The following is a 26,127-nucleotide window of genomic DNA, read 5'->3' as shown; positions in this document are numbered from 1 at the left end:
AGCGACTCCGGGAGTAGCGCCGCCGTGTCTCAATAGGTGCGTCCGCCGAGCGGTGATGACGTATGGCGAATCACGCGGGGCGTGTGTTGATGTCTGAGAGGGCAGTGGCTCGCGCTGCTTACTTCCTGTCTCCGAGCAGAGCCCAGGGCTGAGGGCACCGAAACCGGCACCGCCAGCGGCCGGGCAGAGCGGCGTTCTCCCCCTCGGGGCGGCGGGTGGCCCGGGCGCCGCGGGGAGGATGAACTGGCTGTTCCCCCTGTCCAAGGGCGGCGGCTCCTCGTCCCCCGCGGCCCCGCTCCCCGCCCTCACCGGCCTCCAGCAGCAGAAGCAGCGGCAGATCGAGTCCCTGCGCAGCGCCCATTCCGCGTGAGTGACCGGCGGGGGGGGCGGGAGTCATCCCCGAGCCGCCCCCGTTATTTCCCTCCCGGGCTGCCCGGCCGTACCTGCCTCCCCTCCTCCCTCCGGCGTCTGCTTCGCTCTCCGCGGAGCCCCAGGGCAGCCGCCGCCCGAGAGTTACTCGGCGCCGCGCCAGGGGCTGGCGAGTCCGGGGCTGTGGGGAGCCGTTCTGTGACTGTTAGCCCTGCAAAGTCCACCTGGGACACGAGAGGCAAGCCGGGGGCTTCCTTCTCCTGCATCGTCATCAGAGATAGTGCTAGGCGCTGTGACAGCCGGGCAGTCTCATCTCCTTCCTTGCCTTTGCACGTCTGTAAAGGGCGGACCTTCCCTCCAATTATTCCTTAAGCGGTTCAGTTAACGATGCAGAAGACCAGCTGTGCCCTCCTTTATTTTGGCTCTTCAGGAATAAAAAGTAGCCAATTGAATGTTGTTGCTAATTCAGATGAGGTGGCGGTATCTGTTGCCTTTTTCATATCCATGCAAAAACATAACAGAAGTGACTAAAGTTGTGACACTTATGAAAGCCATAATGTAGAAGTAATTGTACTAGCATATCTGTTTATACCAATATAATTTATTCTCTTGAACTTAAGCTGCATCAGTACGGACATTTTTGTACCGATATGAATGGCCTCCACACTGGTGGGTTTTGCGAGTGTAACTATCCTGGCAAAGCCCTCCTACTGTAGACAAAGTCTTACAATGAGAAACTTAACGCTCAGTTTGTTCTTTTATCAAAGAGAAGAGTGTGAGGCATCATGGTTCTGATGTATTAGTACCTTCACAAGTACCTGGAACTAAAGGGCTCTTCTGTTTAGTGGTGAAAGGTATAACAAGAATCAAAGTAAAGTGTCTCAGAGTGGAGCCAGGAGCAGAGCGCAGGGTGGGAATCCCAGACCCTGCTGCTGCGCAGGGCCAGGGGGTAGCCAGGACCCCAGACCCTGATTCTGCTGCTGTGCGGAGCCAGGAGTGGGGAAGAGCAGGCAGGACCCCAGAGCCTGACCCTGCCGCTGCTGCAGGAGGGAAGGGCAGCCGGGACCCCACAGCCCAACCCTGCCTCTCTGCAGAGCCGGGGAGGGGGGAAGCCCATAGCCTGACACTACCGCTGTGCGGGGCCGGGCAGAGGCCCGCAGTCCAGACCCCGAGCCCACCATGCAGGGCCAGGAGGCAGCTGGTGAACCGGCCTGTGACCTTTTGCACACAGCTGAGCTAGGCCGCAGCTGTGTGTTAATTGGGCCACATGTGAGCCATGGGTTGAAAACTTCTGGTCTATAAGAATCCAAAACTAGGTTTGCCTAGTTAAATTTAACTGGAAATGTGTATTCTTAAACATAAGTCTTGCAGCACTATAACCCAGTGTTGCTCAACTTGTGGCTTTAGAGCCATGTGCAGTTCTCATGGTGCATTCATATTTGCACTGATCACATAAGCATTACCATACTTTCAAGATGTGCAAGAGAGTGCTAAACAGATAAAGCGTGATCCCTTCAAGAACCTGGCATGAGAAACAGAGGAGAGAACTTTTTCCTCTTCCATCAGCCGGACAGGAATGCAGGGCAGGAGAAGAAAACCACACTCCCTTTCAAGAGCCAAGAGAGGGGAACAAAGTTAAGTTTAGTAGTTGCAGAGCACCGCTAAATCCTGATATAATATCCTGATACTTCATTGTGATGCTCGAGTTGTGGTGTTACTCAGATGTTGAGATACTGCTATTGTTTGTTTAAGGTTGTGCCTGCTAAGAGCTAGGCTTTTCCGAAACACTCCGTAAGGATGGTCCGTGTTCTGAGGAACTCATGATCTAAGGACAGACAAGTAGACAGAAATTAGGGGAAAGAGAATGTGAATAAAAATAGGCAAATCATATACAATTCACTGCCCAAAAATGTCATTAACACAGAGTTAAAGATGGCTGGCAATGCCGTATACCTTTCCAGAACATCGAGTGCAATTATACTTAAACCTCTGAAAATAAAGAGTTAAGGAATTCTGCATTAAAAAAGTTTCTGGCAGTGAATTTTCCTTGATTTTGAGGAAGTGGAGATAGTGAGGGCGTGTGTGAGTGGGGGCGCAGAGAAGGAGGCTTCTGGGTACACCTTGCTGCGGCCAGGTCTATACTAAACAGTTAGGTTGACTCAGCTATGTCACTGTGGGGTATGAACAATCCACACCCCTGTGCAGCATAGTTAAGCCAACATAACCCCTGGTGTAGATAGCATTAGGATGACCAGAGAAACACTCCTGTTGCTGTAAACATAGCCTGACACTCTGCTACCAGCTCTGCCTTTCTCCCAGCCACTCAGTGCCCCCGATACAGCAGGAGGGGCCATAGGGAAGAAGGAAAATAGTAACCAGTAAGGCAGCAAAGGGGGAGTGGAGAGGAGCAGAGTCCCAGACTCTGTACTCCACTTTGGGGGCTAATATAGAAGGAAGGGGCTCTGTACAACCCTCTGTGGAATAGGAGGGCTGCAAAGGTGTGAAGTAGCCCATTTGACTCATTTGGACAGTCTCAGATGAATTGGGACCTGGAGATAAATACAACAGCCACGCTCAGAAGTGTGAACTGACTCATTCATCTAATTGGGTGTTCTCCTTCCCCCTCCTGCTAAAGGTTGCCCAAGACCCAATTGTGGAATACCAGTTTTCAAGACACACTCATTATGCTTCTGAGTTTTAGAGCACTTTCAATATTGAAATCAGCTCCTTATTTGGAGTGTGCTATCTGAGGAATCCCTTGACTCCAAATTTGCACCAAAAAGTGTTATAATGAGATAATCTTTACTACTGATCAGCTAAGAACTGTACAAATTTGATTCCTGTGACTTTTTTAGGCAGACTATGTTGGGGGGGAGGGATAGCTCAGTGGTTTGAGCTTTGGCCTGCTATACCCAGGGTTGTGAGTTCAATCCTTGAGGGGGCCATTTAGGGATCTGGGGCAAAAATTGGGGATTGGTCCTGCTTTGAGCAGGGGGTTGGACTAGATGACCTCCTGAGGTCCCTTCCAACCCTGATATTCTATGATTCTATATCTGGAGCAAAAGAGCTCAAATTTGGACCACTAGCCCTACCCCATACCCCATGAGGCAGAGAAATTTTCTAGGCAGTCTGAGTAAGTATGTGGATTTTAGACAACTTGGAAATATTGGCTGTAAAACAGTAAACTAATCTCAAATTTAACTTTAGCAGAGCTCCTGGCCAGCATAATATATACATTACAAGTTTGTACAAGTCAGCTTGATTCATTGTAAGCAGCTTGGTAGAGTGGAACTTTAAATGTGGACAAGACAGGAGCTTTGTGGAGTAGTTCAGGGAGGGTGTATCATGCCTAGGGAACAGTGCAGAGGAAGGCATGGAGGTGATTTTGAGAGAAGCTAACAAATGGGCAGACGAGACTGGGAGCACTGGCAGAGCAGAGGGAACAGAGGACAATGCAAAGCCTGACACGAAAGATTTGAGGTGGTGAGAAGCTTAATTTCCATGTGATAGTAGATGGAGACCCATTGTGGGGAGTTATGTAATTAAATTGATGGGCAGTGAAGATGAGTTTTTGGATGCACTTTATATGGACTAAAGGCATGCCATGTGTATGTTTCAGAGGCCAACAATGAGAATGTTGCAAAAGTCAAGTGTCAAACACAATTTCAGAACATCTTTTACAATTACTTATTTCACGATGAGATTCCACTTCATTAAAGTAGTGGCCCTTCAATGAGTATCACTGCTCTGTCCCCTAAAGGAAGATCTTGGAGCGTGTGATTGTTTTTCCCCCAAATTTCAGACTTTTCTGTTAATATCTGTGAAGTTGCTACAGGAATGACTGTTTTGTCTTTAAACATTTCTACATTATTTATAATCTGTGCATTGAAGCACTGATCCTGTGCCTGAGAACCTGAAAGTGAAACAGAAAGTTTAACTTTAGAACTTTAGAAACTTTAGAAACAGGTCAGAGTGACTAATCAATTTACATTATAGTGGTGGTAGTGCAATAACAAAAGATGAATAACCTTCTTTTATTAGCAAACAAGATACTTTTAGCAACACAAGTAAGGCATTTTGTTTTAAATATGACTTCCAGTTTGAAAGTGTCTTTTATAGATATGTATTTCACTTTCCCTATTAATCTGTCAAAAATGACATGCTATGGGTTTATTGTACTAAATTTTAATAACTCTTAAAATAGACTGTAACACAATTGTGCAAGAATGACTCTTTCTATAGCTAGCTCACGTAGCTCTTATATAGCGCTTCAACTATAGATAAAATGTGCTATATAAAATTCATCTATTATGGCAAAGCCATAGAACAGCACTTTTGACAGGCTAATAGGAAAAGTTGCAGTGAATTGGTGAAGTGGGTATTTAATTTATCATAAACGAGGACAAGAAGTTCACACACTGCGAAGTTGTTGACAAAACTTTTGTCTTTCATGGGTACTTTAAAAAGCCCCCCTTCCCCGCAAAAGACAAAAGTTTTGCTGACACAAGTTGCAGTGTGAACGTGGCTTTGTCGGCAGGAGCACTCTCCTGCTCACAAAGCTAACACCGCTCGCAGGGCTGGAAGTATTTTGTCGGCAAAAGTGCCGACAAAGTACCAACAAAAAGCATTTACACACACTGACTTTTAGCAACAAGGCTGTGTCGACACTGCCTTGTCGTTAAAAGCTGCATTGTGTAGACAAGCCCTTAGTCTTGTTGTTTCAGCCTGCTTGGCTGCACACTGAAACAAAGGCAACCAGGAATCTGTTCAGAGTATGAAGATTATCTTTGCAATTAGAAGGATTAATTATGTTTTGGGGAAATGGAGATGACATTACATTTACGAAGCCTGGATTTTTCTCGTGCCTTTATGTAAGCTGCCTGCAGTCACGTATCTTAACAGTTCACAACTGTCCTTCTCTTTTTCATTTTATCTAGGTCAGCATTCTGTGAAGATGTTAAATAATTGCAACAATTTGTTTTCTTTCATTTTTTACAAGTATAGTAGAAAAATAAATCAAAGTAATGTCTGGATCTACTGTTAATTGGACTCTAACAATTTTTTCCTTTATAGCATTGCCGAAATACAGAAAGATGTGGAATATAGGTTGCCATTCACCGTAAACAACCTGACCATTAATATTAACGTGTGAGTAGCGTGAGATCTACTTAAACATAACTTTAGGAACTTAAAATCTTGCCTCGTAAATAGTAACAATAATAAAACTTAAGGCCCCATTCCCGCAAACACTTACAGATGTGCATATCTTTACTGTACTAGTAAACGCTCAAAGTACATGTCATATTTTCAGGCTCAGTTCTAAAGCAAGCCTACATTTTTTCAGCAGGAAGCTAAGTCACATAAAATGGCAAGCAGTTTCTAAAGTTTGAATTGAATTACTAATAGAAACTTTCCTTTTAATTCTCTTTATTTTCTGTACTAAAACATCAGTCATACAAGATAATTATTTCATTCATCTTTTCTACTGTAAATTAAGTTTTTTACAGTGTTTACTCTGAATTTGCATGCCATGGTCTCTGGCACCCTAGGCTGTTTTAGTTGCACATTTTTACTGCTTTAGCCTAGAGCATTTGCTCTGGTGCCTGGTCACGGAACCTAATTCTCCTGTGGTTCCCAGGGCATCGCCCTTTTCTCTCGAAGGGCTTGTCTATGTGGGACATTAGTGTATGGCAAGCCAGGGTGTGACTCTGTGGCACACTAGCTTGCCACATGGTAATGTCCTGTGTAGACCCTGTTCCAGTGCACTGAAAGTTCCATAGTGTACTTTCACATGCTTGAAGTGAGCTGTAGCTCATGAAAGCTTATGCTCAAATAAATTGGTTAGTCTCTAAGGTGCCACAAGTACTCCTTTTCTTTTTGCAAATACAGACTAACACGGCTGTTACTCTGAAACCTTTCACATGCTGGTGTTTGAAACAGGAGTATGTATAAGTGCACTACCAAACTTTTAGGGCATTGGAGGGTCCGCAATGCAAGTGGTAGATTCACACCCTGGCTTGCTGCAGTGAGTCTCCTGTTGTAAGCAAGCCCAAAGTTTGTATATCCCAAAACACCATGGAGGTATTTAAGCCTATTCAGCTGCACTGGAGAGTACAATCTGCTCTCTCCTTTTCTCAGTTCAGTTGCCTTCCTCGGTGCCATTTAACATTCTGATTAACATTCTCTTCCTTTTATTGAAGAGACATGATGCAGTTTTTTTTCCTGCTGTTTAAACTGATCTGATCCCAGAAAAGACATATTCAAAGAGGTCACTACTCATGTTACTGTCTCTTTTTTTTCCCACAAATTTAGTAATATATACCTGAAGTAAAAATCCCTCTTGTGCACCTCACTCTGTCTCCGTAGTTTTTCCTGTTAGGAAGTAGGATAATCTGATATTTTTTCTTAATGCAACACATTCTTAATAAGACAAGCTTATAATAGACAGTTAAAAATGCCAATAATAATAAAGTATTTTTGTGTTTACAGCTTGCTTCCTCCTCAGTTTCCTCAGGAAAAACCGGTGATCAGTGTTTTCCCACCAGTAAGACATCACTTAATGGACAAACAAGGAGTGTATGTGGCATGTCCATTAATAAGCAATGTATGTATAATTCATAATGTCACACCCTAACGGTTATATAGCAGATTTCATATATGTAGCACTCTGACTTCTCTAGTACATCTAATAACAAATTACTAGGAATAGAAAACTTAATCTATATGTGCTTTGTGTAAAAACAGAAAAACCCACAATATTTCTGAATAATCACTCAGAACAACTTCTATTGCACTGCTGTAAGCTTCAGTGACTTGGAGGGTTACTGTAGGGTTTCTTAAATATGGATAGCACCATGTGTTGTGACTTAAGTCTGATTTGCAAAGACATCTTCCTGCTTTGTTGTGAAATTGTTGTAATCTAAAATTAGATTACTTTGCAATTTACTGATGCATGCAACACTAAGCAGGTCTTAAAGATGTTACCTATCCTAGATAACAAATGAAAGACATATTGTGTTTTCTCTGCCAGGGTGTGTGTGTGTATATGTATGTATATCAGAGTTGTTTTACTCCAGTTCATTTAGTAGAAAATTCTTTCTAGGAAATTCCCAGTCATTTTTGGATACTTAGAAATAACAGAGCCAATTTTGTAGTTTTGACTATTTGAATGGCTTTTTATTTCAGATTAATGTGTTAACTTATTGAGCTTTCAGATGAGCATTAGGTCTGTTTAGTCATTTTTCTATGAAACAATTCCATATATAGATAGCCCATATCTGATAATGGAAGATATGCATAGATTTCCAGTACCCACTCTCAGCTCAGGAGGCTTCAACTCTTAAAGAAATGACTTATTAAAAATGCTAAGGGCTTGTTTACACACATTTTGAGTTACCACTTTAATGATCTGTTTCTGTACTGTTATACAACCTTCTAATGTGGATGCAATTATACATGAGTTATAACTCATGTTTAGGCATACAACAATATCATATGAATAATGATGCGGCCTCTGGCGGGACACAGCTGAAAGTATCAGTTCAGGACAAATTGCTTAGAGCAGGACAGTTACAGCCCAAGGCTGGGTTTCCTTTACTATTAAGGCACACCAAACCAGCCAAACAGAGAGGACTTCGGTCTCACCCCACTGGCTAACCATAAGTCATACAAGCAATTCCCTTAGACACTCCAGTTTCCCAGTGTCACCACTCGTGATGGGGACGAATAGTTCTGAAAACCAATACCCCAGTAAAAAAAAAAAAAAAAAAGTTCTCCCGATCCCAAAGGGCCAAGCCCCAGACCCAGGTCAATATATAAGTCAGACCTTACCCACAAATCACACTGTTGCCAATTCTTTAGAATCTAAAATGTAAAGGTTTATTCATAAAAGAATGAGATATAGATGAAAGTTAAAATTGGTTAAATGGAATCAATTACATACAGTAATGGCAAAGTTCTTGGTTCAGGCTTGTAGCAGTGATGGAATAAACTGCAAGTTCAAATCAAGTCTCTGGAGTACATCCACAGCTTGGATGGGTCATTCAGTGGCTTTGTTCAGAGCTTCAGTGTAGCAAAGTTCCTCCAGAGGTAAAAAACAGGATTGAAGACAAGATGGAGGAGATGCAGCTGCCTTTTATAGTCTTCTTGCCATGTAGCCTGTGCTTCCTTTGTTCCAAAAACAAGCTACCTAGCACATGGCATGGAAAAACTTTAGAGTTCTGTCCATTGGCATGTCCCTGCATGCCTTGCTGAGTCACAAGGTATATCTGCCTTCTCTCAATGGGTCAGCTGTATAGCTGATGGCCCTTAATGGGCCATCAAGCAGGCTAGGCAGTGCTGATGCCAAATTGTCTGGGATGTCACCCAGAAGCATAGCACAAGTTTGAAATACAGGCAGTATAAAGCCAATACTTATAACTTTAAATACAAAAATGATACATGCATACAGGTAGCATAAACATAACCAGCAAATCATAACCTTGTCATAGACACCTTACTTAACCTCTTTTGTACAAAATTTGATGTCACTATGTGACCTTGGTTGCAACAATCTATACAGTCACAGTTTATGTCAATGACGTCACAATTGCATTCATGTACTTTTTTTTTGGTGAGCTTCTTTGATACTTTAGGAGTGCTAAATATAATATAGATTTTGTTCTCTACCAGTTCACAATGCACTCTGACCTTGGAAAAATTATTCAGAGTTTACTGGATGAGTTTTGGAAGAATCCTCCAGTTTTGGCTCCTAGCTCAACGTCATTTCCATAGTAAGTATACATAAAGGTAAAATTGAGAAATCAGACCATTTTCAAGTGTATGCAAAACCTGGACAAGCAATTTCCAGATTAATCTTTAGATTTTCTTAGGAAATGTATGAATGTAACAGTATGTCAAGGAACAAACTGGAAACAATTAGTATGTAAATTAGTTGAAGGAGAGGCAAAATGTCCAAAGAATGGTTTTGTTTCAGGCTGGAAATGTATAATTCAGCTAATTGATTTGTATGGATCTGGCCACTTCGGGTCAATTTTAAAATGATAAATATAGTTGGCTTTCCTGTATTAGCATGTTAGTTTGACTTTAGTGCTTTTATGTTTCTGAAGATTAATGAATGTGTACCACTAGCAAAACAAGCACTTCAGGCAATGATTCCTGTAAGTAGTTGTTTGTTCCTGGGTGCCCTGCTGATTACCTCAGGATCTGAAACTCCCAAACTAGAAGGCAACTTTTCTTTAATTCATTTGTGAATCTGTCCAATAGATAATTAGATTAAAATATTATCTATTGGACAGATTCACAAATGACACTATAGCCTTGTCCATACTTCAGAAATTATTGATCACAGACAAGCAATATCATATGCAATTTTGAATTTAAAAAAAAGTTAATCACTTCAGAAACTGCTTAAAAGCTTTATCTGTTACTGATGCTCTTAAGTTTTGTAGGGTGAATAAACCCTAATAGACATTGCAACTCATTTTTTTTAAGGGCTTCTTAGTGGAAACCAGGTTTAAACTGATGTTTTCACAAACTTCTGAGAAGCATAAAACTTGAGTTTACATTTACAATTGGCTCTATATCAAATCTGAGAGCATATAACTGAGACAATTGAGCTTACTGCATTATGAAAAACTTTCTAAATATTGTATAAATAGCAACATATGGTAAAGTATCTCCCTCAGAATTATTTTTTTATTCTCATTTTTATTATTACTTTTAAGATAATAAATACTTGTGTACTACTTCAAAAGCTCAACAACCATGTACCTTGCATGTGCGCTAGTAATTTCAGATGTATTTTTAAAATATCATAAATGAAGAGTAAACAATTAGTTGCTGATGGTAATTTTTTTTTAGTCTTTACAGTAAACCAGCTGGAATGCCTCATTATACTCCTCAGGGTTTTCCGTTTCTTCCTCCATACCCACCACAAGAAACAAATAGATCTATAGCCTCTGTGCCAGTTGCTGAATCAGGTTACACTACAGACAAACCCGCTGCTCCATCCTATGGCTTGATCACAGACCTGCCATTACCTGTTCCAACAACAGAAGCACTATTACAGGTTTGTATGTGTAGTGAGATTTATCACTTAAGCAGTCTACACCTACATCCCTCAGAGCTAGTCCAGACATTTGAATACAAATCCTTCTCAGGGCAGATGTGTGCAGAGGCAACCATTCTTGCTATGGCAAGGGCTTTTTAGATGAGATTAGAAGCAAAAGAAAGAAATTACTATTCAAAGTTTAAATAATGCTTTTAAACTTCAATTCAGGTGGGCCAGAATGGCTTCAGTTACAAGATGCCTGATGTTCCTGATGCTTTTCCAGAGCTCTCAGAATTAAGGTAAGATCTTGGAGAGAAAAGTGTTTACTTTGTGGTAATGCATATGACAATTACTGCTTGAACTGGAAAAAGATTTTTTTTTTTTCTTGTTGCTAGATAGCCACCAAAAAGTTTCATTAGGAGAAAAGAGTACTCATATTTACCATGACTTCCTTAGTTTCTGTAGGTTGCTAGACATTTTTTATTAACTCAGGTATTTTTCTTGCTCAGGGTTTTTAATAGGAAAATATATTGGGAACTATAGGTAATGCTGTCTTACATTACTCTGACAAGCTATAAAAGAGTCTCTTGCTGTGTCCTTCAAACTGTTTTCCTGTGCATCACCAGGCACCCAATGAGTGTAACATCTGGAAAATGAAAGTCACAAAAAAGGCAGGAAGGCATATACTGTATTTAGGGCAATCGCCCATAAAAAAGACTTCCACTTTTGTGAATATTTATAACTTATGTTGTAAATACTTGCTCTTACAATAAACATTTATCCATACTGCCACTTGGCTGATTTTGGTTTTTTAAGCTGTGGCAAGGCATTAACAAGTAGCCTTCACTGGAGAATTTCCTTCAGGCTTTTGAAACAGCCTCTGAAGCCAGATATATCTGTCTGAAAGAAATACATTCTTCAGTTAAAATTAGTCTGAGACAATGGATTTGCTCACACTCTGATGTCCTACTCTTAATAGTTGACTAAACCAAAAACTCTTTCTTGTAGAATGCAAATCAGTTGACCTTTCCTATACATTTCCAGGTTTGGCAGGATGAACAACAGTTTTAGTGTCTCTGGAAACAGAGAATTCCTTAAGGGTGTATCAACAAGCAGTTTAGATATGAGGCTTGTAAGCACTAGTAGCATATGTTTAATATATAGCAAAGGGGTTTTGGTTTCTTTTCTTTCTTTTTTTTTTTAAAGAAACATTACCAGCAAGTCTGAGCCTTCCAAGATGACTAAAGAGAAATGTGGACTCAATGTATCATCTTCTAAGCTTTTCCATAGCGCTTCAGAATTTGCCAACAATGTGATGTTTCTAGTCTAATTTCTCAAATTGTGTTGCATCAGAAATAGATAACACATTCAGGAGCACATTAAGGAAGTAAAGATTGAAACTAAAGACACTAAGGGCTTGGCTACACTTATATTTTATAGCACTCTAACTTGCTGGCTCGGGGGTGTGAAAAATCACCCTCCCGAGTGCAGCAAGTTAGAGCACTTTAAAGCGCTAGTGTAAACCGGCTCCGAGGCTTGGAGCTAATCCCCTCATGGAGGTGAATTACCAGGAGCGCTGGGAGAGCTCTCTCCCAGTGCTCACACGCAACCACACTCGCACTTCAAAGCGCAATTGTGGGAGTGCTCCCGAAGTTTCCAGTGTAGCCATGCCCTAATACCACCTTTCAAAGCCTGTCCACTGCAGATGGTAGAGTCCAGTGTAAGAAAAGATAAAACAACATGGCTTCTTTGCTGGAGGAAAAGAAATCCCAAATAAGTTACTAGCTTTCATTTTTGATTGGCCTTTTTGCTGTATATCCTTTTTTTTTTTTTTTTTTTAAATCCAGTATACCACAACTGACAGATATGAATGAGCAAGAGGATATTTTGCTGGAACAGTTTGTGAATCTGCCCCAGCTGAAGCAAATCATAGTGGATAAAGATGACTTAGTGAAAAGCATTGAAGAGTTAGCAAGTAAGACTTCAACATATTCATAACTATGGGTGTGTTTTCAGAACCATAGTCTCTTAAAATTAAACAGCTTATTTATTTTACAGAAAAAAATTTACTGTTGGAACCCAGTCTAGAGGCAAAAAGGCAAACAGTGCTTGATAAAGTAAGTGAATGAAAATAAATTTTCTGGAAAAGGAATAGCTGAAATGTTCTTTGTATTTAAGAAATCTTTTTCCCCCCCTAGTATGAACATCTTACTCAGATGAAAGCCACCTTTGAAAAGAAGATGCAAAGACAGCATGAGCTTAGTGAGGTATAACTTTTTTTTTAATTTCATGTTGACTTTTGAATAACATACTGCAAACTATGGACAAAAGTATAATAAAAATTGTAAAGAATATTATTCTGGCCAGATTCTGCTTTTATATGAGTCTGCATGGCTCCCATGATTTGAGTAAAGTGGAGCTATGTAATATTTCTGCGACAGTCAATTCTTAGGTGTAAAGTTAGCTTAAAAACAAAACAGACGGTAGTAGTACAACCAAATCCTATTTCACATTCAGTGGTACAGTAGCAAAAAATCTCTCAGATGCTGAGTGATAGTGCCATTAGAATTGTTCCTGACAAATTTGGTCAAAGGCAGGTATTGGGGAGAAAGATTGACACCCCCTCCCCCAAAAAAAATCCATTAACTAAACCAGTTAGCAGGATGACTTAATCAAACTCTTTGTTATGATGGGAGGAGTTGTAACAGACGAGGTAATAAAATCAAGAACACAGTTAAAACCTGGTTAAGAGTTCTAGGCCAGACACTATAAACTTACTTCAGGAGAAGGAACACCAGGGCTGAAGTCCAGCTTAGTTCTCCGCATAATATGTATAAAAGTACCAACTATAAGTGAACCATTCTCACGTAATATCAGTATCGCAGTTTAACAAGACTTGACTATTTTCAAAGCTAAAGTGTGTTTCAAAAAAAGAGATGAGGCCAGTGTAATTGACTTTGAGCCTAGCTGGATAAAGAAAAGGTGAATGGAATTGGTTAGCTTAAAAGTTGGTTTTGAGCTGCCATAAAACTTTTCCTCTTTGTCAAATTGGTGTTTCTTCAGGAAAAATACCAGTATGTTCAGCTTAAATTTCCCTTTGTCTTGATGCATTCAGTTCTTTGTTTCACGTAGATACCAAGTTACAGATACAAGCATGTTGTTGGGACTAGGAGAATAAACTTTTTTGAACTAGAAAAAGTAAACTAAATTGTTCAGTCAGTTTTATTCCAAAGGTATCTGAAAACCATGATTATAAAGATTTTGTACTTTCACCTGGCTCCACTTACTCAGGTTTGTGACCAGTCCTTACGTTTCTGGCGTGAACTTCAAGTGTGAAGCCTATTGATTACTTTCTATATTTTGCTTTAGAGCATCTTTTAATAATGACTTCTAGAAACAGTGATCTCAAAGGCCTTGGGGACCCTGCAGTCAGATCTGTGAGGGTGGGCTTTAACAACCACACACAGCATCACTGAAATCAGTGGAGCTCTGCCCAGGTGTAAGGGTAAGTCAGCCCAAATCAGCTACTCTTCCAAATGTTGTCTTCATTCTGTGTTCCCGTCTAGATTTTTTTTTAATCAATTTAAACATTCACTGATTCCTGTAGGTGGCAAATTTCTAAGTTGCTTAGCAGTCTTAATTTTAAGATACTACAGTAATGTTCTCTCCCACACCCATTAAGCTGTTTTCATGCATTCCTTTATCTACCTTGTGTAATACACCGGACCCTCGCTAGAACGCGCATCTGTATAACGGAAATTTGGATATAACGCGGTTGCAGTCATGGATCCCAAATTTAAGTACAGTACAATTTTTTTTTCACCTTATTAAATCGACCGCTGAGCTCTCTCCTGTCGACTCTAGTATGCCATCAGAATGAGGAGCACAAGCGCAGTCGATGGGAGAGCATCAGCTTAGTCACGTAGCTGAAGTTGCGTATCTTAGATCGACCCCGTGCGGTAGTGTAGACAAGCCCTAAGACGATTGCTGTAGGCATAGAACGCCATACCAATGTAATGTAACAAAAATTTACAGGTACAGTACTGTATTTATCTTTAGGAAGATGTCAAAAATGTCGGGCAAAAGGAAGGCTTACTCGGTGCAGGAGAAATTGGAAGCTATCGAACAACTTAAAAATTGCAAAACCCAGGCAAAGATTAGCCGCGATATTGGCATCAACGAGTTCATCTTTTGTGGATGGCTAAAGAATACTGACGAGCTCGGAACTTACATTCATAACCTGGATGAAGAGCATGGCCTTCAAAGAAAACGAGCCCATTTAGCGAATGATGCCAATCTTGATTCTGTGGTGTACCCATGGTTTGTGCAAGAACAGCAGAAAGGCATTCCAATCTCTGGTCCGATTGTGACGACGACGCACAATCATACCCTGCGAAGCTGAGGGAAATTTTACAGGCAGAGGGTTATTCAGAGGAACAGGTTTACAATGCAGACAAAACAGAAATTTATTATAAAATGTTGGCTGATAAAACCCTGGCTGTCAGAAAAGATGAATATAAGAAAGAAGGATATAAACAGGCAAAAGATCACCTTACTTTATTGTTTTGTGTGAATGCAACAGGCAACCATAAATTAAAACCATTGTGCATTGGAAAGTCTCGCATGCCTTGGTGCTTTCATCACGTAAATGTGAATTGCCTGCCATTTTCTTACAAGAACTCCAAAAATTCCTGGATGAGGAGAGATTTTTGAACAATGTTTCTTCACCGAATTTGTCCCTTCTGCGCAAAAGCATTTGCGGGCAAAACGCTTAGAAGAAAAGGCAGTTCTTTTGCTAGACAACTGTCCAGCGCATCCTCCAGCCGAAAGACTCAGAACCCATGACCGTAAAATACGGGTTCAATACTTACCTGAAAACACGACTTCCAAAATCTAGCCACTTGATCAAGGTGTTATCGCCATTTTTAAGCAGCACTAGCGACGGAACTTGGTACGACAAATGATAGAAAGCAAGTTGTCTGTCACCGATTTCCTGAAGAAGTTGACTATAAAAGACTTCTTTTACATTGGCAGCGATTCCTGGAATTTATTATGTGCTGAAACGATAAACTGCTGTTGGATGGTGGGACTGAGAGTGTCGTTTGGCCACCTGCTCCTGGAAGAAAATGAAGAAAGCAGATGACAGTCTGACGAGGAATTCGACTTCGAGGGATTTACAGAGGAGGAAGTTGGAAGAACAGACATGGAGTGGATGCAGGAGCTGTGCCAGCAACTGTCTGGGCTCGGGGTAACTGTTCTGCCACAAAATATTGAGTCCTGGATAAGAGGCAACAATGAAGCAGAAGAATTTTGTCCCGTTGCTGAAAGTCTAATGGATGACCAAATTCTTCAGGCGGTACAACCAAACAACATTCCAGAAGCTGAAGAATTGGCCTTCGCGGTGGAAGAAGAGGAAGATGAAGTGGACATCATTCCAACATCCGCTGCGACTGTAGCTGGGTTAGAGACTGCTTTGAGATGGTTTGAGACGCAAGACGTTGAGCCAAAAAAATTCTACAGCTACATAGTCTTTTGCAGTTTGCTAAGCAGAAGCAGCACAGCAGCAAGAAGCGAAAGCATCTCACCGACTCTTTTAAGAAAAACTAGACTAGTTTATTGTAATGTCTACTTTAAATCTCTAATAAAGCAACACTTTTTTTCTCGTTTATTGTTTCCTTCAAGTAGGAGATTATTTTCTAAGGTTTTCTTTACTTTATGGATGTGACATTTACTGTATACGGTAATTTCATTTTAACGTGGTCCCCGCTATAACACAGTACTTGGCATGGATCCCAAATCCTGCGTTCTAGCGAGGGTCTGGTGTATAAACGTGGTTTTCTATGATTATTTAAGATTAGCAGGAAACTTTTTTTCCTCAGAGTTGCAGTCCCAGTGCTTTGCAGGCCAGACTGAAAGTAGCTGCTCATGAAGCCGAAGAGGAGTCTGACACTATTGCAGAAGATTTCTTGGAAGGAAAAATGGAAATAGATGACTTTCTTAGTAGCTTCATGGAAAAGAGAACAGTATGTAATATACTCTCAAGCTGAAATGAATTGTACAAGTGGTGTGTATGAAACCAGTACTTGAGTTATCACTTTTAAGAGTGGAGCAGTTCTGTGATTCAGAATGCTGGATTCTGTGACCTGCTGCACACTTCTTAAAGTCTTAACTAATTTATTCTGATTCTTCCAAGATGGCAACATATCTTATTATATAGATTGTCCGTAACCTTAGAAATGGTTTGTAGTCTTGTAAATTCATTCTCACGTTCTTGGACTCTAGGTTATTCTTGTATGTGCCTTCTATATACTCCCTTTTTATTATGCCCAGTTCCCCTAATCTTAGAAGGTGCTTTGTGACAGAGACTTACATCTCTTGTGGTTTTGCCACACTCACATAGCAGTGACCCCGTAACTTTCTTTGCTCTATGTATATTTTTTTGTGCCCTAAACTGTAAAAGGGAGAGTGTGCACTGATTTTTTTGTCAGAGACATAATATCATTGTTACAAGGTGGACAGAAATGTGTATGAGTGCTGAAATGTAGTCTTCCATCCCATTTTTTGAGCAAGAGCAATGAAATGTATCTTTGAGTGTACATTTTGAGTGATTTAGGTAATACTTAGTCCTGACTCAGTGCAGGGGACTGGACTAGTTGACCTATTTAGGTCCCTTCCAGTACTACATTTCTGTGATTTCTCCCACATATAGTATTGTCCTTCTATTCTTGCACAGAAATAAGGAAGAAAACCAGTTTAAAGAGGGGGAAGGAAGAGACTGGATCTGTAGAATAATCTGCTATGTTAAGAGTCTCAACCTCATCACTTTTAAATTTCCTTAACCCTTTAAGGATGAAATAATAGAGAATAATTAAAATTGATAGTCTTAAAATATGGTTCATGATCACTGCACATGCTCTTCGTCTCTGTCCTTGTTTTCAAAAGATAAATCATAGTAAAGGCATCTAATGATACTGTAAATATTTTCCTAATTACTTTTCTACATAAGCAACTGCTTCAGGAATGTTCTTGCAAATATGAGTGAATTTTGGTGGAATTGCTGGTGGGGAAGTGGTCCCCAGGTCAGTCTCTCTTTTAAGATTCCATGAAATAGGCAACTTTTGAACTAAAAAAGAAATAGGGATTGGGTGTGTAAAATACAAAAATAAAACACAGCAGGTTATTCTTTTCAGAGCTAACTGGTCCACTTTGTTTGTGTTTTAGATTTGCCACTGTAGAAGAGCCAAAGAGGAGAAACTTCAACAGGCAATAACAATGCACAGCCAATTTCATGCTCCATTATAGGTAAACTGCTACATGAAGACAAATTCCCACACACTTTGCATTACCTTCATAGCACTTACTCTATATTTACTAACTGCAAACCGTCGTGTTAAAATTATTGGTATTTCCCATAACATTTCTGGATGTAGACCAACTTCAAGTCAAAATTCCTTGTTTGTCTGTTTCTATACAAAGGAAGGAAATAATTGGTATCTTCAAAAAGTGTGGATTGGGGAGAACATCTACTTTCTGAAATACGTATCTGTAACTGGGGGGCGGGAAGGAGCTGCAAAATAGCTTTTTAGGGGTAAGCTGTCTAATTATAGAAACTTTTGTCTTCATAGACTATCCTGCAAACTAGACCTGCCAAGAGAAGAGTGAACAAACCCAACAAAGCACATTTTCTAACACCTATTTGCAAATAAGCATTTCATCGTAAATGGTTGTATTTATAGAACAGATTGTATACAGTGCTGGGACTGTTTTGTACAAATTAGAATGACTCTTTATATTCTCATTTTATTCAAGAAATCCTTCTATTGCAATCTTTGCACTAATATTTCTTGTATTTATTGTTGATAGTCCTTACCATATTTAAGTTCCTACTGCTATCCAGCCATTCTTTAGAGATTAAATATCTAAACATGTAACTTTGGCTAGCTTTGTACATTTTATAAAACATAATTCATATCTTTTGTATTTTGAATTTAAAACATTTGCTTGGGTTATTTTATGAAGACTCTTGAGGATAGTGAACTTTGTGGGGAGGAGATTGGTAGTGCTTTTTATCATTGTCCGTGAAATATCAGACTTCCCTTCCTTGATGCCAAAAATGTTCAATGCCAGTTTATTTTTATTTCAAATAATATCAAACTAAACGTTACCTGCATCTTGTTGGATAAGTAGAGTCAGTTTAAGGAACGGATGCTTTGGAAAAATAGTATGTTTACAGACTGCTGATATATCTATTATACTAAAAGTACAAATGGACTCTTCATTCTGAAGTGACAAGGCACCCATCACTAACTAGCTACAGAGCTGTCAGCCAGACATCACCTTTCATTTTAAGCAAAACCAAAGGAATTTGTTGTTGCACAACATTTAAAAAAAAAAAAAAGTCAGGCCACCTCTTTACATAGTTTTGGTGGTGTTTAGTGTCTTTCATCTGAGAAACACAAAGCACTTTATAAGCATTAATTTAATTCTCAAGTCCCTTCTGAGGTAGTAATTACCTGGATTTACTATACAAGGAAACTGATTTTTCAGTGGCTGTGCAGAGAGTCATGTTAAGGGCCATGAATAGAACTCTTATCTGGTGATTTCTAGATCTTTGACCTTTGATCACGAGACCTGTCTGTCAAGTGCTCTCCCTTTGAGGGGAGGGGATATATATATTTAAAATGCATGAACAGGAAAATTACGAAGGCCGCATAATGTTCTACAGGTGAAAAACTGAGCCCAAGGTACAATATTCTTTTTTTCTGGTCTATCTTACCAATTAATTGAGTCATGAAGTAAAAATACAGATTCTAGAGAAATAGATACATTTGCTACATCCTGAATTTTGGGATAGATTAAGTTACTGCAATTCTCTGTTTTATTTCTATCATAGTTGTAACTTTCTTCAGGAATCTTGATCTTGTTCTCTCTCTCCCGCACACCTCTTCTGACAAGGTGAAGAGAAGCAGGGTGGAAAAACATTAGACTCTTTCTGAAAAGAGAGAATTTTTTTCATGATCTTGAGTCTACAGCTACACTACTTAATTCCGTCAAATCTGACAAGCTAAACAGGGTCAGACCAGGTCAGTACTAAAGGTTTCATACCAGTAGGTGTCACTCTAACCTCTAAGTCAGTCCTGAATTGAATGCTCCCGGCATTGTGTTAATATAGCCACTGTGTTCCTGGAAATGCTCTTTTGGGGGGAGGGGCTTGAGGTAAAACTTAAATCTGACTCTTCGTAGTCATTAAAGATCCATTAGCACTTCTTACAAGTGTAGGAATGTTAAACCATATATGCTACCCAAATTTCAAATGGGGTAATATTCTTTTTACTTAAATTACGTTGATGGGTGCTTTTTAAATTCATATAGTTGCCCGGCAGTTTTATTTAGAAAAACTTATTCTCTATCCTCTGTACCATGGTGTGCTGTTTTAAACAGCTGCTGAATATGGTGGTGGGCAAAGTGATCTCTGGGCATAGTTTCAGTTTGTAAACCAGATAGAGCTCTTACAGGATGAGAAGCGCTGGGCAAATAAGAGACTATATGATTATTATATTCCTTGTACCACTTAAAGCATTACCCTGAAAGATGACTTACACATTTTAATCCTCAAAAAACATTTGAACATTAAAAATGTACAGCTGGGAGAAGTTTTGCCTCAAATTTTTTTTTTTTTTTTGCTGAAAAATGCAGATTTGGTCCACTAAAACAGTTGGTGAATTTGAATTGATTTCAGTTGGGAAGGGGCACCCATCAGAAGTGTTGAAACAGTTTACTTCAGCATTTCTGAAAGTTAAATGGTTCAACTTTTGTTTAAGAAAAATATTTTGGAATTTTCCTCAATTTTATTTTTAAAAACCCTCAATCTAAACTTAAATGTTTTGGCTTGACACTACTTTTTTTTATATTAGTTTGCCAGTAATTTCAAAACATTTTTGTTTCAGGCTGACCTTTTTTTTTTTTTTCACCTGAACCAAATATTAAGTTCCTTTGTAGCCCTTACAGTATGTTCTGCACACTGATTAATGAAAGTATGTAGGTGTGGTTTTCAAAACAATAAGTAGCTCACAATTTCCCTCTTCCTTTCCCTTGTAGTGCATGTACATTTAAGTAGATTTACTGCAACTCCACTTTGAAATAGCTGTCCCATTGAGAGTGCTGGAGCATGGAGGCTGCTTGTGGGCCTATAGAAAGTCTGTTTTCTATAATATTGCATGTTCTAGGCCTAATGAAACTTTAGGAAATACGTACTATTATAGGAAATACGTACTATTAGAGAAGAGAGACAGACTAATGCCTGACAGCCTGCACTGTGTAGCCTCACACTTTGTGACAAAGTGCATACAGATGTGTTATACCAAGTGAAAAATGGTGATATTCAGTAAATATGCAGTTCAGTAATTTTCAAAATAGGAACAGAGGACCTAATTTGTCATCACTATTCTTCTACTTTAGTTGATTACTTCTGTACTGCAGTAACTGATTTAATTTCTGTTTGCAGTTTAATGGTAACTAGCTTATATTAACTTCTATCTCGGCAGTAAAATCTTTTGTATTTAATGTAAATCTCTATCCTTCTCCTTTGGATCAACTGACAGCTGAAATGCAGAGCTGAATTCTCTGTGTAGGGGTTGTAACATTTCATATATTGAAAAGATTTCTTCCACCTGCAGTATAAAGCAGCGAAGTCAAATATGTTCCTTTGGGAATGTCTCATATACAACTATACCTGGCTGACAAGATCTCGCACTGGGATTACACTCTCCTGAAAGGGGCCATTTTAACATCTGCCATATACTTCCCAATCTGTTTCACATTTTTATTTTAAAGTCAGGTTGATAACTATCAAATTTCAACTCTATCCACCAGCACTATGAGCAACAGACTTTACTAAATATAAGCAGATTGTAAGTTACTAGCTGGGTCAGTTGCATAACCATATTATAAACAGGTTTGGAATTAATCACACAGCCCATAGTTCTTAGTGCTGCAGTAAGCCAAGTTGCTATGATTCTTTCCCAGTGAATTGTGGGAAGGCAGTGCAGGGCTATAAGCGCTTGAGGGGTTTGGCCTGCATATTCCCTGCAAACTGGCAGGTTACTAACCAATGTGTAAATAGCACAAAGGCTTTAGCCTGTACCCTAGGACAAGCCAGTTTGCTCTGATGTAAATCAATATTATGCTTGGCTGAGAGGGTTTTGTGCACAGGAGCCAGGTTAAGGGCATCAGCCAAATTAGAGCCCATGTTACTTCTTGAGTGAAGACAAAGCCTCTAATCACTGCTGGCACCACATTCTTCCTCGTCATGTAGGCCTGTAATTGGGTTTTTTTTTTTTCAACTCCCTGTGCTTTGTACCACACAGTCTCTAAATCCTGCCTTCTCATTATGAAACTGACATGTGTGCATGTCTCTTGACACATTGCCCATCTGTACTAGTGCACCTTCATCTCCAGCCTCACAAACCAGCATTGCTTTCTACCTTCTCGCCCCATCCACTGAAAATATGGCTTCTAGCATTCTTTTTCTTGCTGATGGCTCTGACCACATAATTCCTCTCCTTGATTATTTTAAAAACCTTCATTGCCTGCCTCTGGTTTTGAGCCATCTCGTTCAAATTTCTTCGCCTCACCTTTAAAGCCTTTCCCAACTGTCTTGTTTTTTACTATATTGTGTGCTCCACAACTAATGCCCAATCATTCCTCTTTTTATTTGCTTCTCCCATGCCATCTCCATGCTTTCATCCATGCATCCTCTGTGTGTAGAAATGAATTAATTTGTGAAATTACCACCCCACCCCTTCAAATTCCCACTCCATATCCTGCTTGGAAAAAAGTTAGACAACCAATGATACCAGCTTTTAGGGATTTTTTTTATTATTATTAAATTAAAGATGGGTGAAATCATGGCTCCAATAAACTCAATGGGAACGAGGTTATTGATTTTAACAGGATTTCACTGTTGGAACCATCTGCCACAATAAACAGTTAACCTATATTACATGGTTATTTTAATTTCTTTCTTCCTCCCATCATACTCATTGTGTTGTGTCTCAAATTACAGAGTAGTCATGCAACAGTTATCGGGGGACTAAAACAGGATTTCATAATAGTGGCCACGTCTGTCTTCCGCAAAAATGGAGATAATGACTATCTGATGTAGGAGAACATGGGGGGGGAGGGGGAGAATCTCTCATTCCAATTGATATGCCTCTTGAATTTCCTAAGCCTTATGTTACAAAGCTGTGTGAGCAAGCCTCTCTTTAATGCACTAATGTGACTCAACAACATGCAACAGTTGCAGTTTATTTTTTTAAAGTATTTTTCATCAGGCTGGTATAATGCTACAACACACACATTTACAATGAAAATGACTAAACCAAAGTTCCAGGCACTGTAAGGTATACAAATGGGAACTGCTCTATAAAGATGGGTGTCTAAAACAGTCATATTTTACTTATAAAGATCATTACAATAATTTCACAAGCAACATGAAGCTAGTGCTTCCATTTTGCATATATAACATACTTAAGTTTTGCATCTATTTCTAGATATGTCTAACCACCCAGAGTAACACCATAATCTGCAATGTTACATTTTAATGTGCAATGATATTGCCAGAATCTCTGAAAACTATTATTCTTTTGTATTTTAAAGCAGAATCTATTTGCATCACTTGTTCTCGTTGTGTAGGTATTTGCATCGTTGTTCTTGTTGTGTGTATATTTCTTCAAGAAAACTCATTCAAGATCTCCTTTAACATCATAGGCTGTAAAGTTTATGTTCAAAATGTGAAATACACTTTTTCAAAGTACAATTAAAATCAGGACTTTCATTTATTAAAAATGCATAAACATTTTAAAATATATATAGGGCCAGAGTCTCAGCACAGTATAAATTGACATAGCTCCATTTACTTCAATTGAGCTACAAGGATTTATTCAAGTTGAGGATCTGGTCATTCAGTTTAATGCTAAAATAAGAGCAAGTTACGCTTTTGTCCAATTATGGTAGCTCTCCTATGAGGCTGGGGGCTAGCCGGTCTTTTTACACACAAAGCTGCTTATCCGAATGAAAACTTTCCTACAAAAGTGGACTAAATTACTAGAAATATATTAAAAATCAACAAATTTAAGAATAGCTATGGCATCTGACTAGGCAAACTCTGCCTGTAAAACCTGTTCTTGAAAGATTAACAAGAAATATAACTAAAGCAAACTTGCACCTTTTACCATTTTATGTTCAACTATAGCTCAAGCCCAAAGGGACTTCAAGAAGATTTTTAAATTATTCAATTGTAAATGCTGGCACATAAAATAAAAGACAAAGTAAAGTAATTTAGTATAAACAAGAGAATCAAAAATGTTAGTATTTTACTGGTTTCAAACAGAGTTTTAATTTTTTAAAATTGCATATTTCCAGACCTTTGTTACTAATAAGATGTTAAGTTATTAAAATGGATAGATGTTTTAAAAAATCATTTTAAACAGCATACTTTGTTGCTTTTTTCCATTTCATTCAATGAAAATAAATTACTTATTTCTAGTCCGTTTCACATAAAGGGTTTATGTCCTAGTAATATTCAACCATGTTTGGGTTGGCAAATACAGCAAGAGAAAAAAGAAAAGGAGTACTTGTGGCACCTTAGAGACTAACCAATTTATTAGAGCATAAGCTTTTGTGAGCTACAGCTCACTTCATCAGATGCAACAGCAAGAGAAAGTTTACATTCAGATGAAAATGTCTTCATTGAATTTATTTTAAAACAAGACATTTCTATCAGTATTAGGATTTGAGAAAATATTTTTTGCAATATCTAATTTCTGGGCCTCGTCTACTGAAAGTATCCCTTTAACTTCAGTTTTGGGGTAATATTTTAAAAAGTAATTTAGGCCCTTAGGTGCTTTTGGAAATTTTACCCTAAGTCTCATTGAAAGTCAATGGGACATAGGCACTTTTGAAAATTTTACCTGTGGTCTTTAAAAATTGCCCTTTTTTGGTCTGTTTTGGAATGATTATAGAAATAATACTATGTAAAGGCTAGAAAAACAACAAAGCTATTTGTTACTTAGATTGTAAGACCCTTGGGGGGAGACTGTCCTTGTTCTATGTTTATATAATGCCTAGAACAGTTGCGTCCTGCTCCATGACTTGGGCTCCTAGGAGCTATGGTAATACAAATCATAAATAAAGTAAACTCTGATGCCTATCATTCAGTGCAAAGTCATGGTTTACCAAAATGTTTGTGCGTTTATTTTTATATTCTTCCAGTTTTACTCAAAGACCCACCCACACAGATCCAACTGGAGGGTCAGGGTCCCATTTACGCACCCAAGTAATCCTGTTCATTTGCTTCCTTCAGTTCTACTTTTACTTTGCTAAAAGGATTTTAATAGAAAAATTTTCACAAAATTGTTAAATTTGAAAATTTTGAGAAACAAACCCAATATTTCCACAATGTACACAGCTACCTTCAAGGCAAAAATACTCAACAAAAACAGTTATGTACAGTAGGCATAATTATGGAAATATAAAAATAACATTTGGAAAGCAAAAATAAATGAATAATTCTGTATGGCTCTGATAAGGTTAAAAGAAGCAACCGCAAGGGGCTTAAATAAATGTTCATAATAGCAGAGATTACCTTTCTTTAACATTGTGTCTTATTACAGCTATTAAGTGCTTGTTCTGCCTGGACCTTTACATACACAGTTGCACAGCTCCTTTTCTTTGGAATTTTTTTTTAAAAATGTTCAAGGACAGTCCCTGTTCTTCATCTGATGAACAGATGTCATTTCAGACTGTGAGAAACACCGCTTCATCTGAATCTTTGCCACTATCTTCACTAGGCAGGCAACCACCGCTTGGGGACCTGCAGTTCAAATCTTCCACACCTGACTCCTGATCACTGATGGCTGATAGGTCAGGATCAGAGCTTTTCAGGTTGTCCTGGGTCAGAATCAGGGCTGAGTCTTCTTCGTCTCCTTGTGAAGGGCTCCGGGATGGGAATGATTTCACACTGTTAATGTAATCCTGGGGTGTATTAGCTATGCTGTTGTTAGAGGTAGAAAGCCCTAAATGTGTGTTTTGGTCTTGTTGCTTAGAGTTTTCTTTTCTATTGTTTAACTGCACTTTTTTGAGATCTGCCAATCTCTGAAAGAGAAACAATATAGTTTATATATTACACACACACACACGCACAAGTTTCGGGCCCAATTCTGCTCTTGTGTACCCTGGTGATGGGCACAATGTAAATACTTGAGGTCAAAATCTGACATACACCCTTTGCAACTACTTATTTGATAATCAGAGTTCTTCCCTCAACTGCAGTGGGATTACACAGACCTTTAATCACGTCAGCCTTTAGGCCATATGGGACCAAGAAAAATTAACTTCTTTGGGAATGTGTGTGTTTCGTGAAGGTATCAGGGCCAAATTTCACCCTCCCTCTCCCCCCCTCCCCAAAAAGAAACCCCAATCCTGGCTTCTACAGCTGTCAAAGGCAAAATATTCTCATTGAATTCAATCCCAGAAACTCCCTCTGTGTTTGAAAAGCACACAGCAGATGGTAGGTGCCACCACTTTTTGAGTAATAACAGTATAAATGTATGGATTATTCTTGCCAGCTTGGTATTATATATGCCTGACCTGAATTGCACATGTCCTGTAGAAAGGTGAACAAAAACTACCTATTCAGCAAAAAGAAA

General features: G+C 39.1%; 2 protein-coding genes across 5 annotated transcripts in view; one reads left to right on the top strand and one right to left on the bottom strand.

Moving 5' to 3' along the window:
* Nucleotides 1–50: 50 nt before the first annotated feature.
* Nucleotides 51–25,060, top strand: VPS37A (VPS37A subunit of ESCRT-I). Of its 4 annotated transcripts, none has more exons than XM_073341926.1 (12): nt 53–366; nt 5,443–5,517; nt 6,859–6,973; nt 9,040–9,140; nt 10,231–10,438; nt 10,649–10,719; nt 12,268–12,395; nt 12,479–12,537; nt 12,619–12,687; nt 16,300–16,443; nt 17,642–17,722; nt 18,046–25,060. In XM_073341926.1, the coding sequence occupies exons 1-11, from the start codon at nt 239–241 to the stop codon at nt 17,720–17,722; spliced, it is 1,179 nt and encodes a 392-aa protein (XP_073198027.1). In that variant the 5' UTR covers nt 53–238; the 3' UTR covers nt 18,046–25,060. The 4 variants fall into 4 exon arrangements, with proteins under 4 accessions (XP_073198028.1, XP_073198029.1, XP_073198027.1 ...); XM_073341924.1 differs by having other exon boundaries at nt 16,282–16,443; XM_073341927.1 differs by lacking the exons at nt 16,300–16,443; nt 17,642–17,722; nt 18,046–25,060 and adding an exon at nt 14,480–16,086 and having other exon boundaries at nt 51–366.
* The window catches only part of MTMR7 (myotubularin related protein 7), a 90,979-nt gene continuing 87,124 nt past the window's right edge, over nt 22,273–26,127 (bottom strand). The window contains exon 14 of the mRNA XM_073341923.1: nt 22,273–25,573. Within this exon, the coding sequence (XP_073198024.1) occupies nt 25,217–25,573 (357 nt within the window). The 3' untranslated portion in view covers nt 22,273–25,216. The remainder of the gene's footprint in view (nt 25,574–26,127) is intronic.

The sequence above is a fragment of the Lepidochelys kempii genome, chromosome 4 (assembly GCF_965140265.1).
Source record: "Lepidochelys kempii isolate rLepKem1 chromosome 4, rLepKem1.hap2, whole genome shotgun sequence".
Lineage (NCBI taxonomy): Eukaryota > Metazoa > Chordata > Testudines > Cheloniidae > Lepidochelys > Lepidochelys kempii.
The sequence above is the reverse complement of the archived record's forward strand: the minus strand, read 5'-3'. Positions and strand labels throughout refer to the sequence as shown.

Coding starts and splice junctions, on each gene's coding strand:
- VPS37A (XM_073341924.1), top strand. CDS start 239: ATGAACTGGCTGTTCCCCCTGTCCAAGGGCGGCGGCTCCTCGTCCCCC. Junction 10,439..10,648: donor CAACAGAAGCACTATTACAG/GTTTGTATGTGT, acceptor ACTTCAATTCAG/GTGGGCCAGAATGGCTTCAG. Junction 16,444..17,641: donor GCTTCATGGAAAAGAGAACA/GTATGTAATATA, acceptor TTTGTGTTTTAG/ATTTGCCACTGTAGAAGAGC.